Genomic DNA, 18968 nt, shown 5'->3' with positions numbered 1-18968 from the left:
TAGTGCGTAGAAACGGGAAGTTAAAAAGGAAACAGGCGCTCTGCAGTTCGGTTCTACCATCACAGGTACTTTCTTTATTTATTACAAGTCAACCAACGGTATCAAAACTGCAAGAACCTCAAATCAGAAGTGCATCTCTCCTCTCTCCCGCACTCGCACCAATAACAGTCACAAACAAAACTAAAAAAAAAAAAAAAAAATCTAAAGGCACATCTCTATTGTATTTACATTGCATACATGTTCGACATAACTCAAAGCATAAAGCACACAGTCAGTCCTAAAGCTCCGGTCGCAGCGGCTTTGCCAACGACAACAAAATTATCCATGAAGTACATACAGCAATAACGCCAGCTTGTGTTTTAAATAAGTCACAGTATTCAAATCGACAACTTGCACAGGTCGGAAATCAGTGTTTGTGTAGTTTTATGGCTTTTTTTTTTCTCTTTTTTTTTTCTTTTTTATTTCCTCTCTCATCAGAAATTACTGCTTGCATGCCACGCTGGGCCAAGGCCTGTTAAGAGATAAGGTTTAAGGTAGACTAGATGACAAACACTAAACACTAAATCCTGTGACCGCGACGGGGATTTGACATTTTGGGGAAACACTCTTGCGGAGGTAGATAAGAAAAGTAATGCCAAGCCTGAGGTGGATGTGATAGCTCATGTACAGTCATCAGCACATTGTAAAATAGAAATCTTGTGTTATGTATTATTGATTGTACCTGGAAACTATCAACATTTAGCATTTATTATGAGTAAAAGAAGTTATCTTTACACATACCTTATACAACTTACTGCTTTTCCTTTTTTTTTTTTTTTGGTATTGCAAGGATTAAAAAAAGAAATTAGACAAAATATGTTGATGATTGAAGAATTTATGTTTAGAAATGCTGGTATCCTGATTTTGTTGCCTCTGTACAGAACCAGACTAGCTTTAATGTACAGCTTCTCCAGTCTTTACGCGAGCTAAACTAAAAAGGCTAAGCTGAGCTAAACTAATCTGTTTACCCCAATATTTTACACACAGACATGAGGATGGCATCAAATTTCCAATCCGACTCTCTGCAAGAAACTTGTGTTTTCCCAAAACATCAGAAACAGTCTGGGGGGGATAAAAAAAAAAATCGGATGCAAAGTCGTCTTGATGTCTCGTCATCATCACAGCAGCTGCAGCTCTGCTCGTCCCTGGTCAGGTATGTACATGAGCTTTTTTGTTTTCCTCAAAGCATCTTAAGATCTACTCTAAGGCTGATGGGTGATATTGTATCTGATGACCAGTTAGTCTGCTTTAAATGGACGTGCACCTGGAATACACATACCGCAGAGATCAATACACCAATGGTAAGAGTAGATGCCTTGTATATATGTACAGTATCTGTTTATGTGTGTGTTTCACGAGAAGGCCAGTGTCTGACTGTCAGTTTGAAAGGATGTGTTGTTGTTGTTGTTGTTCTTAGTGGTGAAGTTTGCATGGTTGTATATGTGTCGCAGCAGTGTCTTTATATGTGTGTGTGTGTGTGTGTGTGTGTGTGTGTGTCAGACGTATTCCTGGAAGACATCAGTGGCGCTCTGCAGTAAAGGCTGGGTGGGGGCTGTTGTGCTGCAGACTGAGCTCAGCCTCCGGGATGGCGCCCTCTGCTGCTCCGGGGGACCTGGAGTGTTGCTCAGCGTCAGGTACACCTGATGAATGACATGTCTTCTGTGGAAGGTTCTGACAGACTTTTCACAAAATAATACATATATATCAGACACCGATCTGGCATAACACTATGACTGCCTGTATCCCTCATCAGAGAATGGACATGGGTCTTCTGAGGGTGTCCTATGGTGTTTGGCAACGTGCCGTGATTAGTGGGCATCTTTGGGTCCCCTGGGTTGAGGTTGAGGGGCCTCTAAGGTGGATCATCCCACAGATACTTGATCAGTTTGGGATCTAGTGAATTTGGAGGCCGGGTCAACATCTTGTGCTGTTTTTCAAGTTTTTATGAGTTGTTCCTAAACTGTTTTCCTGCTGGCGATGACTGCTGTCATCAAGGAGTATCATTACTATGGGGTTGGGGTGCCTGATGGGTGGTATATGTCTAAGATCCAAAAATGTCAGGTCCGAACGCTTCCCAGCAAAATATTGTATTATCACAAGATGATCAGTGTTATTTACTTCATAATGTTTAGGCCGGTTGGTGTATAATAGATTGTGTATAATATAAATATTGTCACTTATATGTAATTTCTACTTACATTCTTGGTATTTTCTGACAGTAGGAGTTCAGTCCTCTCCACCAGTTTTCTGAAGGAAGGCCTTTTGAGTGGATCGTGGCTCCAGCAGGACAGCATCATGTCATACCTACAGGAGGTGAGGCTGGCATTAGTTTCTACACATAGGAATGTGATAGTATCTACCAAGGACAGACATAATGAAGACATGCGGAAAAATTAACAAAAAAGAATCTACTTGGTGACGACATCAACCTATATCACATCAAACTCATAGCTTTTTTCAATGTCTTGTTGTCTATAGAGCTGCAGCAAACAACTATTTCCTCTATTTGTCAATTGATTGATCTATTAAATGTCAGAAAGTTTTGTCTGAAATCTTGCATATTAGATGATCTCAGTCACCGGTGCAGCTCTAGTTGCATGTTTTAGTGATAGAAGCTCAAACAATAAATAAAAATAATAATAATAATTATCTGGGGATTAATAGATAACAAGAGCAAACACTAGTTTTACCCCTTGCTGTTGCATTATATTATATTATTATATTGGATCAACTACAACTATATTAGATGCATACTTACATCTCAATGGGAGCAAACTCAGGCCTGCTCATCCTGTGGCCTTCTTGGATCATCCTGTAAAATGCGGCTCCTACCTGCATCCCAGGGTACGGGCTGTTACCTGCAACACCAATACAGTAAACGTGAATTCATACAGCAGTGCGGGTGTATCTGAGAGCTACTGGCTGTCTTACATGAATCAGAGATGTTGCAGCTTGGGAGCATCAATAAATCTAATAAGGCCTCAGTCAGCTCAGAGAAGATGCAATAATTGTCCAGGAATCAAGAATACAGATTCAAACAGCGCAGCTCTGACTGGAAATGTTACCCAGAGAGAAGATTTCCCAGAGCAGGATGCCGTAGGACCACACGTCACTCTCGAATGTGTAGACACAGTCGAAAATACTCTCGGGGGACATCCACTTGACCGGCAGACGAGCCTGCGGGGTTAAAGAGATGTGATCCCATGTCCTTATTTATAAAAAACATATAATATGTCATCTCTGAACACACCTGTAAAGGAATCTCAGTGAGGAAAATAAGCAGCATTTTGCAAATATAAAATTATCGTAAAGTTGTTGCCTGACTTGAAAATAAAAACAACTGGATGACGTCCACGTTGCTTTTCAGAAACTGCAGTTTATTTTTTCACTCACTACCAGATATTTTCTAGTCAAAATGATTAATGAGTTACCATCGTGAAAACAAACATTAGAAGCAGCCCCACATTCTTCACGTCTAAAAACTGTCCCTGCATTGTTTTGGTGAACAATGCAGGGACAGTGAAAGAGAAAAATGCGAGGGTGTTTTTTTTTCTTGGTTTGCAGAAACAGAAAGAGAGCAAACCAAAAAAAAAAAGGGAAAAGTAAAGGATCAAAGGACGAGGGGGAGCAGCAGGAGGGAGAGACAGACTGACAGACAGACTCACGTTTCCTCGGAGCACATAGCTGGCGTCGGTGGTGATGTCCCGAGCCAAGCCGAAGTCACAGATCTTCGCCACCCTGCCGTGAGTCAGCAGAATGTTTCTGGCTGCAAGATCCCTGTGGATACACTGCGCACGCACACACACACACACGCACGCACACACACACAGGCACAAATACGCACAGGGAAAAACAAACACGGAAATGAGTGTTGACACTGTAGCCAGTTTCTGCAGTGAATGGCTGAGTCACAGCGCGCCCATGAGAACGACGCAAGGTCAAGAAACCTTGTTACAAAGCTTACACACACACACACACGAATGGCATGTTTACAAAGAAAAGGAAACTAAATCAAATTAACAATCAGGGAAATTACACTCAAATGGGACACATTGGGCTTAAATGAAAGGAAATAAGGACATTAGTTTAGTAGGAAGACAATAAGGTTTTAAATTGAATTTTTAGGTAGGTATGGCGGCGCCTTTTTAAAACTCTATAAACTGTTTTTATGTCGGGACGAGGTTAAGGGAAAACAAGATGGGAACACAAAACTGACATATGCTGACTAGGGGATGTACAGACTGGTGAATGGTTAAAGTTGTTAGACCTTTAGCTGCAGTACAGGGAGAAGGCTTCAGAGAAATGCAGCTGTAAACTGTGGAGTGCTGTTAAATGCTATTGTTGGTGCTGAGTTGCTGCCTGTTTTTATACAGCCTATACATTCCTGCAACACTCCAGCATTAAAGCACATGAGCTGTCTGTTCCCAGCATATGCATTCAGGTCAAGAATATAGATTTCATTGCTGCAGAGCATTACTTTGTGTTTATATTAGTGACAGCATGAGAGGCTAGGTGTCCACTTTCATCACCTAACAAAAAATCTGAAGTCTGATGCTGACTGGCCACTTGAGGAAATCACAGATCGGGCATAACATTATGACCCCCTTCCTAATATTGTGTAGGTCTCCCTTGTGCCTCCAAAACAGTTGTGACTCATCAGAGAATGGACATGGGCCTTCTGAGGGTGTCCTGTGGTATCTGGCAACAGGATGTTGTTAGTGGTGTCACAGATGGTCGGTGTTATTTACTTCTACTGTCGGTAGTTTTAATGTTGTGGCTGGTCGGTTTATAACTCCATTATTCACTGTTCTTTGTCAGTAGCTCCTGATGGAAGCATTTCTGTACAGTACATTGCTGTTTTTGCTGTTATGCTCCTCCAACAACTATATGTGATCTATATGTGGGCCAGTGCTTAAGATCATCAGTGGGTTTAATCCATTTTGATTGATGCCATGCAGCAAAATGTACACGGTACACCACCAGCTGACTGCAGTGACCGCATGGACGTTGGCCCCGAGCCATAGCGTGATTTATGAACTTAGCAGCAGCACTTTTAAATCCACTCTATAAATATTAACGCGGTCTGTAAAAGCCTTACGTTCTTGGAGGTAATGTACTCCATCCCTTTGGCCACCTGGTAGGAGAAGCTGAGGAGGTCCTCGGCGTCCAGAGACAGCTCATGTATGTCGTCTAAAAGTTTGAGAGGAACAGCGTTGGTGAATTTCTCCATCCTGGTTATGCAGTGAACTGTTAAGAAATGTTGAGTGAGAGACTAGATACCTGACTGGGAAGACCTTTCTTTCTCAGAGGGACGCATGGGTATATATCCAGTGCCAGTTACCTCTCTGCAACGCACACACATTCACACAGACACACACATCAGAGCCATAGTTCACCACTTTCATCGCAATCCCAGCTGGGAATCTGCACGCATGCACACCTTGTCGGCTCCGTCTGGTTCAAGACGTTGCGATAGTAACCATCCCCAACCTGGGAGTTTAGGAAGGACTCTCTTTTCCTCCGAAGGAAGTTGAGGAGGTCGCCATAGCAACAGTACTCGGTGATCACCAAAATTGGACCTGGCAGGATGCAGAGATTTAAAAAAAAAAGATCTCAGTCTCTGTTTTTTTTTTTTTTTTTTTTTTTTTTTTTTAAACCGTGACAGCGTGTAACAATGAAAATGAAACAAAAGACTTTGGTTCTGCATCTGCTCTGCGACTTTAAAAGAACAATGGGATTTGACAGGCACGCGCTCTGTCAGGTTTGATCAATGCATGTGTGTGTTTAAAAGCTGTCTCTGTGTTAAAACTCTGAACTAATTTGTGTCAAAACATAAAATTGACTTATTGGTTATTGGACGCCACAAAAACAACCGTCAAGTGTTGAGTATTTCTCCTCTGCTGACATAGTCACGCACACCTGTGTGGGATCCAATCAAAACGCTGCATTACAGTCAATACTGAGGTCTAGACAGGTGGAAAATATTGAGCTGCCGGAGCAGTAAAAACTGCACAACGTCGTCACTCAGAGGCCGGGTGATACTGACTGCTTAGTATTTGATTTTTAATAAACGTGAAGCAGCAGTAAACGTGCATGTGTTTGACTTTTCCATATAATAAGTGAATAATTTAAAACTAGAACTCAGATGCGAGAGTTCACAACCGAGAACAGCTCGGGCTGATTTAACCGAGTGAACCGCGTCCGGCTCCTCTCACCCCCGATGGTGCACGCTCCCAGCAGGTTCACAATGTTCACGTGGTTTCCAAGGTAACTGAGAACCTTCAGCTCCGACATCAGCGCCTCCTTCTCCGTGGAATGAGCGTTGGCTGAGGAGGCAGAAAAATGGTTGTTCATGGTGTTGCTTCTTGCCAAGTTTGAGCGTGTTGTAGATACTTTAATATTGACTTATTTCATTTTTGGTCAAAATGGCCTTAGGAAAAATTTGTGGGCTTTTGTGGAAGGATGATTTGGATATACAACCTTATGATAACATGACTTTATTGGATGGTTTTCAACATCAAGCCATTGTATCACTCAGTGAACAGTAAATTTTATTTATACAGCTAAACTGACCAAAGTTATGGACAGAGTGTAGTTTAAAGAGATTATTTGCGTTCTATTGTTTATTAAATGTAGTGGAATACAAATAAAATTAAAGCCTAAGGACAAAATAGACTGAAATTTAATTACCTAGGGAAATGAGACCCTACATCTTATCTTAAAGAGTAACTTAATGGTTCTTCCAATGGTTTAACTTCCCGTCTTCCTACAGTGATGTACAGGCACAAACTTTGTGTCTACGTGGGCGGCCATCTTGGTACAGTGCTGCTCGCTTCTGTGTCTACACAATTAAAGTTATATACATAGCTCAGCTGTCAAACTATTTTCACAGGGTTTGTTTGTTACAAACGTCAAACATTGGAGATATGTAGATAGTGACAGAGAGATAGAATAAATAATAAATAAATAGAGCGAAAGGAACCCAAAATAGGTCTTTATCAGGTCTTTATTTAACACATTGCTTATGGGTATATGTTGCATTTGAGTACAATTAGAATTATCATTACTAAACCAAAACCACCATTATTACAAAAACTTCTTGTTTCACTGCCAGTTACCACTGTCTCCTCAAAATACGGTCTTTGGGAAAACTTAAAAATATGAGAAAAGTAGCCAGAGATAGAGAAAAAAATAATTCCACCATTAATAATTAGTTGGTGTATTATATCCTGTATTCTAGCAAATCAGTTACAGTCTAAGGACAGTTTTTCCACTTGTTAGGGGCCGTCGCTAGGGGCGCTGCTTGCGATGCCATTGCCAAGCTCTGCCTGCCCTGTTGGGGTTTATTTCAACAACTTGCTCACTTTACATTATCCCTTAATAAATCTACGATATTTATTATTAAAAATATTTTGTCAAAAAATTACGATTTGTATTTAGGTAGTAAAAGATAACGTGCCCTGTATCATAGCTTCATGTGTGATGTTTTTAACAAATCAAACTGTTGGAAATCGGTCCAAAATTCAACGAACAATTCTACTTTAAACTTTCGGAGTACCTCTTTCCTTCGTTAGTCTGCCTCTACTGGCACTGTACCAAGATGGCGGCGCTTTAGGCACGTCCCTCCACAGTCAATGCGGCGTCTACGTATATATGTCTACGTGTACAGGTGTGCTCCAGGACCCCATGTGGGTGTAATTACAGGTGAACCAAAGCACATCTCTGACCCTGCTTCAGTAATGCACAGGGAGGAATCATGCAGGAACTTGAAACTTTAAACCACAGAAGGCAGCGAAACTCTGCTATCCAGCCTGGTGTGGTTTAATCCTCTAGTGTTTAGTTACTATTCTCCATGTACAGTGTCACATATTCAATGTCGTTACAACACGTAGATACAGTAAAAGACAAAGAGAGACCGGCAGACTTACGTTTCAGCATCTTTACAGCGACGGTTGTAACAGTATCTGCAGAGCACAGTCCGTACGCCGTGGCCCTAACTACTTTTCCAAAGGCCCCGGAGCCCAAGGTTTTACCTACGAGCAGACGAGCAATATTAGCGTCACACAGTTGCAATTACAATTACAGTTACTGGCGAGCGTGCCGTCATACCGAAGCGTAGCTTTTGCCTCGGAAACTCCCACTTGGAGTCGTACGGCAGCTGCGTGGGGTCAATATATATGTAGTTGTTTCCATGGATACTCTCAATGACCTTCCACTGGATTTGGAACTTGGGTTTCTGTACGGGAGAAAACAGTAGATCAGCTGCCTGTTAAGTTCTGAGCCGTTTTAACGGCTCAAACATATCACTCATGTTTAGGTGTAAATCCACTTGTCGGCCTGCGTCTAGACTTTTTTTTTTTTCTTTCTCCGCTGCAGAAGCATAAACTAGTTCTCAAGGAGTCTGACTCATCTGAGTGCAACAAGCGCAGCACGCTGTCGGGGAGGGGGAGGGAGTAAATTAATGGCTCCAGGCGTGATCGGGGAGTCAAAAAAGCCTTTAGTTACAGCATGTCTGCACCCTGAATGCTTGATTGATTCAGTTCAGATCCATTAGGCCACATTCAGGCTTATTAAAAGAGCATAATTTCACTCTCGTTCGCAGAAAAGCAAATGCAGAAAGAGAGATGCTTCTAACTTTAACATGTTTCTATCGAGGATGGCGGCGTGAGTCATTAGTAAATGAGAATGTGCACTTTGCCAGAAACTGCTGAAGTTAATTACTTCTCTTTGAACCGTGTATCGGTGCCACTGGATGAATCTGGTGAGACTGATTCATGTGTGAGAAACGGTTTGTCAGATTTATGACCCTGTTGTACATACGCTATAACCACAGCAACACTGTGCTTGTGTTATTTTATTTTCAGTCTTACCTGCATGTACTTATAGAGCAGCACCACTAGAATGAGGCTGAGCAAGATGCCAGTAGCCACCATTCCCGTTAGAAGAGGCGTGAAGAGCTTATGGGGGACGAGGCGCTCTGGAAAATACAAACAAACCCACTGTCAGGCGTCACATGAGCGTTGGAGTACGTATGTTCTTATTAGCAGCTACACCCCCCTCCCCCCCATCTTTAAGACAGACAGCTGCAGCAGTGGTGTTTGTTTGTGTGACAAGGATTAGCGAGTCTATGCCATATAATCCCAGCCTGCATAGTCAGCATATACTAATCTCATTCAATCTGCACCCAGTAACGACACACCTGGCCTCCATATACACGGGGTCAGTGAGTTTGTGCGTCTCTGTGCGTATTAATATCTTTCTAGTGATGTATATGGGATAAACAACACCACCAGTATCCATCCTCACACTAAAGCCTGTCCTGCATTAGCTTCCTGTTATCTGAGTATAATCCACGTTACCACTGATGGAGAACAGCGTGTAGGCCTCTGCCTCCTCCGTGGAGGCCACACACTCCACGGTGTGGTAGTGGGCGTGCTCTTTGCTGACGTTCAGACGGCTCTCCACCTCACTCCTGCCAAAGGTGGACTCTGTCAGCATGGCGACCTCCGGGGTCTCCCATTGAGTGGCATTGGGCAGGTGTGAGCACCTGTCGAGAGAGAGAACAGTGTTTTAGATTTTACCCCCAGTGTTTTAATCTCAGTTCTACAAGTCAATGTCCTGTGGAGTTCGTGGTTGTTTGAGTTCGAGCTGTTCTAGTGGTACGTAATATGAGGCAGGTGATTTAATGAAGGTGTGTTTGGTCCATGCCTGTTGACCACTGAAGACTTTCTTTGTGTACAACTTCAATGCTGTTGCCCTCTCACAGCTTAACTGTCTGGAGGCACGAGGGAGACCGACACACCATCAGGGAGGTGGTTGTAATGTTACGCCTGATTTTTTTTGAAGGAACATTTGTTTGTGTTGTTTGTTTCAGGATAACAAGACAATTGTCACAATGGAATGATGCAAGAGTAAATGGTTTTATGTCCTGTGAGTCATTCTTCTGTGCTAATTACTTAATGCTGCCAATAAATCAAATCAAATCTAATAAATACTCCTTGCTAGCAACTGCTAGTCTGAATACTAATGAGGCCATGACTTTGTTTCCGATCCCTTGAGAGTCTCCTGTTCTCAGAATAAGTTCTAGACTAATCAAAATTAGTCGCATGGACTCATTCTTGTCCACGTCCTTGACACATCACACATCGATTACTTTAACTCTTTTCTCTTTGGTCTAGCCTCCAAATGTCTTCAACTTATTGTACTTCCTACCCTGCATCGTTGCAGCGATCATTCGAAGTACACGTCAGCAATGTAATAAATAATAAAACAATGCAGTCATTTGTCTTTACAGTGACTACTTTAAGTGCTTTCTAGTCCATTAGGGACAGCTGTTACTTTATATCACCACTTTCTACAACTTATCTCTAGGGTTTGCTACCAGATCACCATCTCACTAATCGAAACATGTCGTGATTCCTCAGAACAAACACTGAACAGACTGTTGATGGTGGAACAACAAAGCAAAGTGCTACGGGCGATTAACATTCAACCCTGGCAGTTTTTTTCCATCTGTGCCACCTGTTTCCCATGTAAGTTAAATCTGGTAAAAGAAAACAAAGTCGTATGCTCTTCTGATGAAGGAATAATGTTTTCACAAACCTTGTGTGGGGCAGCTCACAGAAGTACCAGCTGATTTTAGGGACTGGGTATCCTGCAGCGATGCACCGTACCTGTCCATCAACAGGTCCTTCCTGGGCAATGATGACTGGTTTACCTTGCAGAGGAGAAAGGATATATATTGTAGACTACATGTACATTGTTGTGTTGTGTTCGTTACAAGAAAAAACAGCGGCCTTCCACCTACAATTAAGCCTCCATCCACTCCAGAAGGGAAAATGTTATCCAGTGACTTTCGTAAAGGTGCCTACTTGTGTTTTCTAAGTCATTTTGAGCAGGGTAAAGAGCTCAGAGCTACGTTTTTAAAATCAAAGACACTGGAATAACTCTGCCAAGAACATGAAGACATATGCAGAGGCATCAAGCAAGTAGAAGAATGACTTGTGGGATCCCAGTACTGGCTGTGTCCACGTGTGCAGGCCAAGTGGGCCATGTTGATGTGCCCAAGTTTACAACAAAAGATTTACAACAGCATCACTGAATAATTTCTTTATTCACAAAAATGTTGAATTATTATTTAACTCTTGCATTTAACCTATATAAAAGCTTAAAGTATGCATGACTTAGCTTGTGGCTCCTTTAAGGGACAGGTGGGTGTGGTTACAGGTTGCTAGGCAGATTAGGTGCAGCAGTCACTGACAAGATGGCAGCAGACAGAGCTACCACACTGAGCTTCAAAACTTCTCTTCAAGAAAACTACGGGTGGCTTGAACCCTTCACTGAGGGTTTTGTGTGAGTTAGACTACAGCTTTCAGACACTATGTGACCTGTGCTATCAAGTGTATTAGCTTGCTAATATATAGCTAAACATATAGCTAATTAGCTAAGTAGCGGGTAGGTACCAGAATAATTCCTTGACATGGTGAAATCTATTGATACTTTTAGTTAGCCCCAGACATTTTGTTTTGTATTTGACCTCACTTTACCTTCCACTGATGAGGATTTTCCAGTGTATGCCCATTGACGCTATTATGGGCAACAAATCTGATCAGCAAACCAAATTATTAATAAGAAAGCGCCAACCGGAAATACAGCAGTCCACTGTCTGAGTGTCTTGAATCGTGGCAAGATGGATTGTTGCGATCTCACAGATCTTGCAAGAGTCCGTCAAAGATCACAAAAATCAGAGGAAGGAGAAGGCACATTAGCTAAGTGGTATTTGTGCCTGTACGCCGTACTTACTGTTGACATATACGTGAAAGGAAACATCAACTGATGCATCTTCATGACTGGCTGAGAACTTATAGATCCCGCCCTCGGAGCCGAGAACCCTCACTAACCTCAGCTCACTGTTGTACCTGGTAAACCAAACAATTAAAATATTTTTATCATGTATAAGTCTGTGACACAAGAGATATCATGCAGTAAATTTGCCTGTACCTGTATTTGTGGCGGTGGACAGTGATAACGTGCTCTGTGGTGTTGAGGAGACGCTTGCCATAGTAAGACCATGACATGATCGGTGCAGGATAGGCTCTGAATTCGACTTTGAGGCTCAGGCTCTCGCCCTCTTTAACATTTGCCTGGATTGGACCTGGACTTCCCAAAATGGTAACGAAGCCCTTATCTGAAGAACAGAAAAACACAAGTTTACTAATTGTGTGTATCAGATTTCCTCAGCGGTTTTGAAAGTCATAACAATTTCCCATTGTCATATAATGCAAATGAGAGACGATGACACCTCGTAGTCTAGTCAAATCAGTGGTCATGCTTTACTTTGGTGTTGTGTTAGCTTTTTCACTTCTCGCCAACAATGAATATTCCTCTGATCGCAGTAGAGCCAGGGGCGGTGTTGGTGTTTGGCTTTGTATGTGTCCATAATGTCTGTGGCGCAAGCGTGCAAACCGCCAAACTCGGTTTTCAACCCTTACCGTAAACATCCAGCTGCACCTGCGCATAGCTGCTGCCTCTCACATTGCGGCCGTGGCACCGGTAAATGCCCGAGTCTGATTGGTTGACGGCTGCGATCAAGAGCGACTTGCCGCGTTGGTAGCCGCCGGAGGCGGAAAGGATGCGTGAGGTCTGGTTTTCAACAGGATGCTGAATAGGAACAAGTGTTACATCAATAGGCGTAAAAAGGTACCCTAATCCGATAAATTATGGAATGTAAACTCTCTTTCTAGTATTGGACACATCATATTCTCCGTGATATTTATGTTAAAATAATATTGACTGTGGGATTACTTGGTAGAGTAAATTTTCTTTACAATAAAGGCATAGCACCACTTTTGACATCCAGGCAGCATATACTCGGGTTAAAGATTTGCAAATAACACAAATCCCTGAATCAATCTCACCGCTCCGGCAGGGAACTCCCACTTAAGACCGAAGTCCGGGTTGATGTTGGAGGAGGTACAAGTAAGCCTAAACTGCTCTCCTTTCCTCAGGATGACGGTGTCTTTTTGGGACAGTGTGATCACTGGAGTCATTTCTGGCACTGAATCAAAAAAAAAAAAAAATGCAAACGGTAAAAAAACAACCTCTTACACACAGACAGACACTTTGCACATCATGTTATTTATGAGTGCACATTGATGTTATTGCGTTGTAATCACTGTTACTGTGCATTCTGAATGTCAAAGACCCTCATGGGTGCGTGACTCCGGTTTGTTCGATAGCGAGGGATGCATTACAGCACGAACCCGCTAATGTACTCGGCATGGCCGTGAGCACACGCATGCTACGCGCACATGCTGCCACTTGTCCCCGCAACGACTGGAAGATTAATTCCCAGCATTAGACGCCGACGTCACTGTGTGTGTTGTGATGCAGTAATTCTATTTAACCCAAACACAGGCTTTCATGCTCCGTTGGAAAGAAAAGCTTTGTTGTGTATGAGACTCAAATCCCTTGGCTCCTCCCTCCCTCGTTCCCTCGCGTCTATTCTCCCTTTTCTCCCCCTGTCTTCATCAGTCCAAAGTCAAAACACCGCGCCGGAGATGAAACACAAAGGAGCACTGACATCATGATACATTTTGTTGTAAGAACACTACAGTTTATTACTTTCTGGCTATAGTCCACGCCTCATTTTGGGATGGAGGACTATTATGTGGAGTTTTACGGCACCACAGACATTAATGTTGGTCCACCACCGTGGTCCGGCGTCGAGCATTTTCGGGAGACCTCCGACATTTGCATTGTTGCATCAGAATGTGGGGTTTTTTTGGAGGGTTTGAGTGAAATGTCTCAAAAGAGTCAAAGGAAATTTGTCGTGGACGTACAAACAGCGATAGAGCAGCGGTGTTAAAACACACTGGCCACTATATATAAATATACTTAAATAAAAGTGACTGCTAATCCTAATTTGTCTGCTGTTTTACTAAGAAGACAACACACAGAGCTAAACTTGCAGAAAGCAATGTGCAGAAATTGCACTTATTTATTAAGAAATGTTAGTTTTTTTTTTTTTTTTATAAAAGGGATAGTTTGTTTATAGGGTATTGTGCTGTTATGTTACTGGTCCCGTGGCCCCTGAACAAAAATGAGTTTGACACTCCTACTCTATGGCAGAGGTCTTCAGTGTTTTTCAGACCAAAGACCCCCAAACAGATGGAGAGATTAAGCAGGGACCCACTACTTATTATCCCTATTCTATATTAAACTTGGCCTGGTGCTATTTATAAATATACATTGTTATTATCATTTTGCATTCAATATTAAGCTATCCCTTATCCCTTTACTAAAATATATTGTTCAATTAAAGAAATTTAAATTTGTGGGAGAATTAAAAAAAAAAAAATCTATGAAAAATGTCTAATCAACCAAAGATTTTGCGACTCCCCTGCAGTACCTCCACAAACCCCCTAGGAGTCACGGACCCCCTGTTGAAGACCTATGCCCTTATAGTGATAAAACTAATGACAGTACAGTTTCTACATCTGCCCTTTTCTTGAACATTGTGTTCAAGAAAAGGGCAACACAGGCTGTCAACACTTACACAAGCTGCAGAGCTTCCTTTCTCTTCCTTCACCTTTAACATCATTAACACCCATAAGGCAAATCTAGTAAAGACGTGACACGTGGAACCCTCTTCCTTACCGAGTCGAACGTCCACGGTGTATTGGCTCGACGTCACCTTGGCTCCACCGAGCCGCCCCACGCACACGTAACAGCCCTCGTACTCCTTCCTCGTGCTGTTGATGATGACGCCTCGCTGGAGGTTGCTGTGATAGCTCATACCAGAGGGCAAAGGTCTCCCGTCGCAGGTCTCCAGAGCGAGGCCGGTGACCTCGGGGTCCGTCACAAGGCAGGGAATGATGCAGTTCTCGTTAGCTCGCACCAGGATGTCGTTCACTATGGTGCGCTGGAAAACGTTGTGTGGGTCTGAGGAGACGACAAAGGGAGGGCGTTTGCAATCATTCAGATGAATTAAGCGGACCCAATGCAGTTACAAGGCTTCGTGCCTCACCTTTCACATAAACGTAGATGGAGCTGTGTTCCAGCGTACTGTTGTTGACACACACGTAGCGACCCATGTGGTAGGCCTGCGCTGCTGACACCTTCACATAGGCCACCCCGCCCTCCTCCACCTCTTTGTCGAACCGGCGAGCCTTCTCCTTCTGCCACCTCAACCTGGACGGGGTGCCAAACGACGTGGAATTGTCATAGCAACGCAGCTCCAGCTTGCCCTTCTTGGGAACCACTATGTGGGGCCCGCTCGGGGAGATGACCGGCTCGCACCATGCTGGGGGAACAGAGGCCACGCATTATGGTTGACGTATGGTAGAAATGGGGATGTTTGGCTTGGGTAAACATATCCAGGCCTGGGAGGCAAAGTCTGCTAATGTAGATAAATAATAAGCACAAAGAATAACAAAACTGTGAAAAGAGGAAAAAAAGAGAGACACGAGGTAGAGATGTCCCCGCAACCCATGGGACCCAAAGACACCGCAGGACACCCTCAGAAGGCCCATGTCTGTCTCTGATGAGTGACCACTGTTTTGGAGACGAAGAATAATTAGAAAGATGGTCATAATGTTATGCCTGATTGGTGTATGGTAGTTAAATAAGATGTCATGATTGGCACAAGGCCCCCAAAGGCAGAGGGCTATCCGACCACAAGGGCTCAATTGAACGATCAATAGTTACGAGCTGTCCAGCCGCTGAGTAATCATGCATTAAGGTCCCCGAGATCCACTCCCTTAAAATGAGTAAACTACCCAACTACCCCCACCCCCCCCGACTCTTCTATTTTTGCATTCGCTCCACATGATGGGCGCCACTTCAAGAACAGGATTTTCATGTGACTGTTGTGCCTTCAGGCTCGAGCGCAGCTCAGAAGGCAAGAAGGGGATGCACGTTTTATTTTTTTATTTATTTATTGGTTTGTTTGTTTGTTCGTTCGTTTGTTTGCAGGCGGTGGGAGCCTGGTTCAAAACCATCCGAGGGAAGTTTGGCTCTCGATGCAAACCGAGGGTCATTTGAACAAGCAGAAGATTTCAAACTAAACCCGAGGCTGTTGTGTGACTAAACACACAAAGCTTCCATGGCTGCATGGGTAGCAGCTAGATGTCAGGGTGCGTTTCCCTCATCTTTTTATTTTCTTCTTCTTTTTTTTTTTCTTGCCTGGCAACACGCACAACCGAATCCCTTTGAATTTGGCTGGAATAAATAATTGAACGCGCACACACACACACACACACACACACACACACACACAGACACACACACCTGTTGCCCGCTGCTGCTGGGAGAGGCCCCGCATCGACAAGCAGAGGTTATGCAAATGAGGCCGGATACGACCTGTGTGGATGTGAGGAGCTGACGAGGCTGAACCATTAAGCAACTCTTTGAGAAAACGTCAACCACGTTTCCAGAAAACAATGTGGGGACAGTCTAAAGACGAAACACGCACCGGGAGCCGCGCTTAAACATGCGCAATGCTATATATGCTGTTTTGTTTTTTTCCTTCTTAGTCTTCTTGCTCCAAAAACAAAAGGAGCCGAACTTATATATTTTAATATCAGGAGCGCAGTCCGTGCGTAAAAATTAAAGAAATAAATAATCAGCGGAATAATCAAATGATAATGAGAGTAGTCTGTTACAACAGTATGGAGAATAAAGTCCAAATTGAGGCGCACAAGTTGTAATTAAAACACTGTTAGAAATGACTCACCTGTCAGCGGCAGCAGAATAAAATATGTGACCAAAACCAACCAGTGGCTCCTCATTGTTTCAAGCATTTTACTCTAAACCCCATTCGCCTCGAGTGCAGAAACAAGAACCATCCTGCTCCGGGGGGGAAAACAGCACAACCCAGTCCGCCGCGGTATCACAGCGCAGGTCCGTCCGATGCAATGAGCGCACAAACACAATGATCCCGGAGGCTGCGCGACTACTCCCCTCCACCAGCACCACCAGCAGCAGCACCAGCAAACAGCAGCAGCAGCCCGATGGATTTTACTGGAGCTTAAAGACACAGTGCAGCGTCTCTCTTTCTCTCTCTCCCTCTCCCCCCTTTCTCCCCTCTACTCCCCACCCACCCCTGCGCTGGATCCTTGCCACTCCTTTCTGTCCCGCATTGGCTGGAGACTGGCCAAGGTGATGAGTCTGTTGTTACGGGAATAAAAAGATACTTTCCAAGCTGTTTATTAGGCAGAAATTAGGAGAAATAAAATAAAAAACACCAGCAAAAATAAATAAATAATAAACAAAAATAAAAACGTGTCCATTAAATAGGATGGCTGTAAATGTTTATCACAAACATTGTACTGAAGTGTCATCGTGGCAGCAGCCTCTCTTCACACTTCTTGGACTGAGCCAGTGTTGTGATGATGATGATGGTGATGATGGTGACAGCTCTCATTTGGCACGAGTTTCACTGCAGCAGCTCATTCAGTTTGCGATGCACTTCACGAGTTTCCCAGCTCTAATCAACATTGTGGTGGTTTCACTTTTCCCACATTCAATCGACTTTGTTTTTCAGTGAGTGTCATTGACTTCTCAGTGCTGCGCTAAGGAGAATATGATGTGGCTGATGGGTTCAGTGCGGATTTCCTGGCTTTCCTTAATACAAAACATTGCTTTTGCTACTGTTCTTGCTGCTTTTCTCAATTCAAATGTGAATGTAAGTCTGAGGAAACACAATTTCATACTAAAAGGTATGAAAGTATAATAACGCCTTGACTTCATTTCATTTCGCTCCATCTTTTACACCTCAAACATGTCCTGAAATTACTTTTTAATATCCCCAATAAGCAGAAGTAATACTTCCAGGGGGGAAAACTTCTGCAAAACTCACAGTTTCCTGATTGAGTCATTCCTTACCATGTCAATCTTCACTCATTCCCCAAGTTTATTACAATAAAACTGTCATCTAATTCTAATAGAAAGTGAATATTTGCAGCTTTGCGCAACTTTTCCACTGAATGTTTTCCATCTGAAGCCTAGCAATTTCGTAATATTCTATAAATGTATTTAACGTCAGCATTTCCTAGCTCCTTTTCTTGGACATACACTCGCTGGCCACTTTATTAGGTACACCTGTTCAACTGCTTGTTTACGCAAATAGCTAATCAGCTGCAGTTCAGTGCATTTAGGCTTGTAGAGGTGATCAAGACAACTTTTCAGCTGTGACGTTCAGATGTCAGGGTCAGAATTTGGCGTAAACAACATGAAAGCATGGATCCATCCTGCCTCGTATCAACGGTTCAGGCTGGTGGTGGTGTAATGATGTGGGGGATATTTTCTTGGCACACTTTGGCTTAAATGCCACAGCCTACCTGAGTATTGTTGCTGACCATGTTCGTCCCTTTATGACCACAGTGGACCCATCTACTGACGGCTACTTTCAGCAGGATAACACACCATGTCACAAAGCTCGTTTTTTTTTTTTTTTTTTTTTTTTTTAACATGGATAAATAAAATATTATCTTATTTGGTGCATGAAATCTTAAAATCTAGATTGCCTTTAGCCTAATAGCTCCATGGTGGCATTACGATACGAGTAACATCTTCCTATTATCTCAGAAATCAGTGTCTGAAAAAAGGGAAAATGGAACATATTATTACTAGAATGTCTTTGTTTCACACACTACTAATCTCAGTGACAGTAAACCCAAAAGCTTTCTGAACAGAGTCATAAATCCACAGGTTACACTTCTGCTGTGAGAACCTCCTCTAGTGAGTAGGTCGACCGGGGTGGATGCAAATAATAATCAATGATGTGCAGCATTTCAACATGTCATGATCCCCAAAAAGCATCCTCAAAGGTGACGTGAGGTTACCATGTTGGATTTGATTAAATCATTTATAACAAGCAAACATTCAGAAGTGAAAGCTAAAAGGAATTTGCCCTTCAGATTGATTTT

At 43.0% G+C, this 18968-nt stretch overlaps 1 protein-coding gene and 1 long non-coding RNA gene across 2 annotated transcripts; one reads left to right on the top strand and one right to left on the bottom strand.

Annotated features, from left to right (window-relative positions):
• Positions 1–46: 46 nt before the first annotated feature.
• Positions 47–17099, bottom strand: kitb (KIT proto-oncogene, receptor tyrosine kinase b). The gene is made up of 21 exons (XM_047577717.1): positions 16775–17099; positions 15068–15343; positions 14698–14982; positions 12957–13096; positions 12531–12699; positions 12040–12226; positions 11842–11957; positions 10642–10756; positions 9399–9586; positions 8910–9016; positions 8149–8275; positions 7968–8072; positions 6255–6365; positions 5480–5618; positions 5320–5384; positions 5138–5229; positions 3705–3827; positions 3105–3216; positions 2798–2897; positions 2238–2343; positions 47–1679 (listed from the first exon to the last, which is right to left on the bottom strand). The coding sequence occupies exons 1-21, from the start codon at positions 16839–16841 to the stop codon at positions 1536–1538; spliced, it is 2874 nt and encodes a 957-aa protein (XP_047433673.1). The 5' UTR covers positions 16842–17099; the 3' UTR covers positions 47–1535.
• LOC125003669 lies at positions 2258–16754 on the top strand. The gene is made up of 3 exons (XR_007112259.1): positions 2258–2352; positions 3604–3782; positions 16015–16754. It is a non-coding gene; the product is annotated as an uncharacterized LOC125003669 (long non-coding RNA).
• Positions 17100–18968: the final 1869 nt, after the last annotated feature.

The sequence above is a fragment of the Mugil cephalus genome, chromosome 2 (assembly GCF_022458985.1).
Source record: "Mugil cephalus isolate CIBA_MC_2020 chromosome 2, CIBA_Mcephalus_1.1, whole genome shotgun sequence".
Classification (NCBI taxonomy): domain Eukaryota; kingdom Metazoa; phylum Chordata; class Actinopteri; order Mugiliformes; family Mugilidae; genus Mugil; species Mugil cephalus.
Note: the sequence above shows the minus strand (reverse complement) of the source record. Positions and strands in the feature narration are given on the sequence as shown.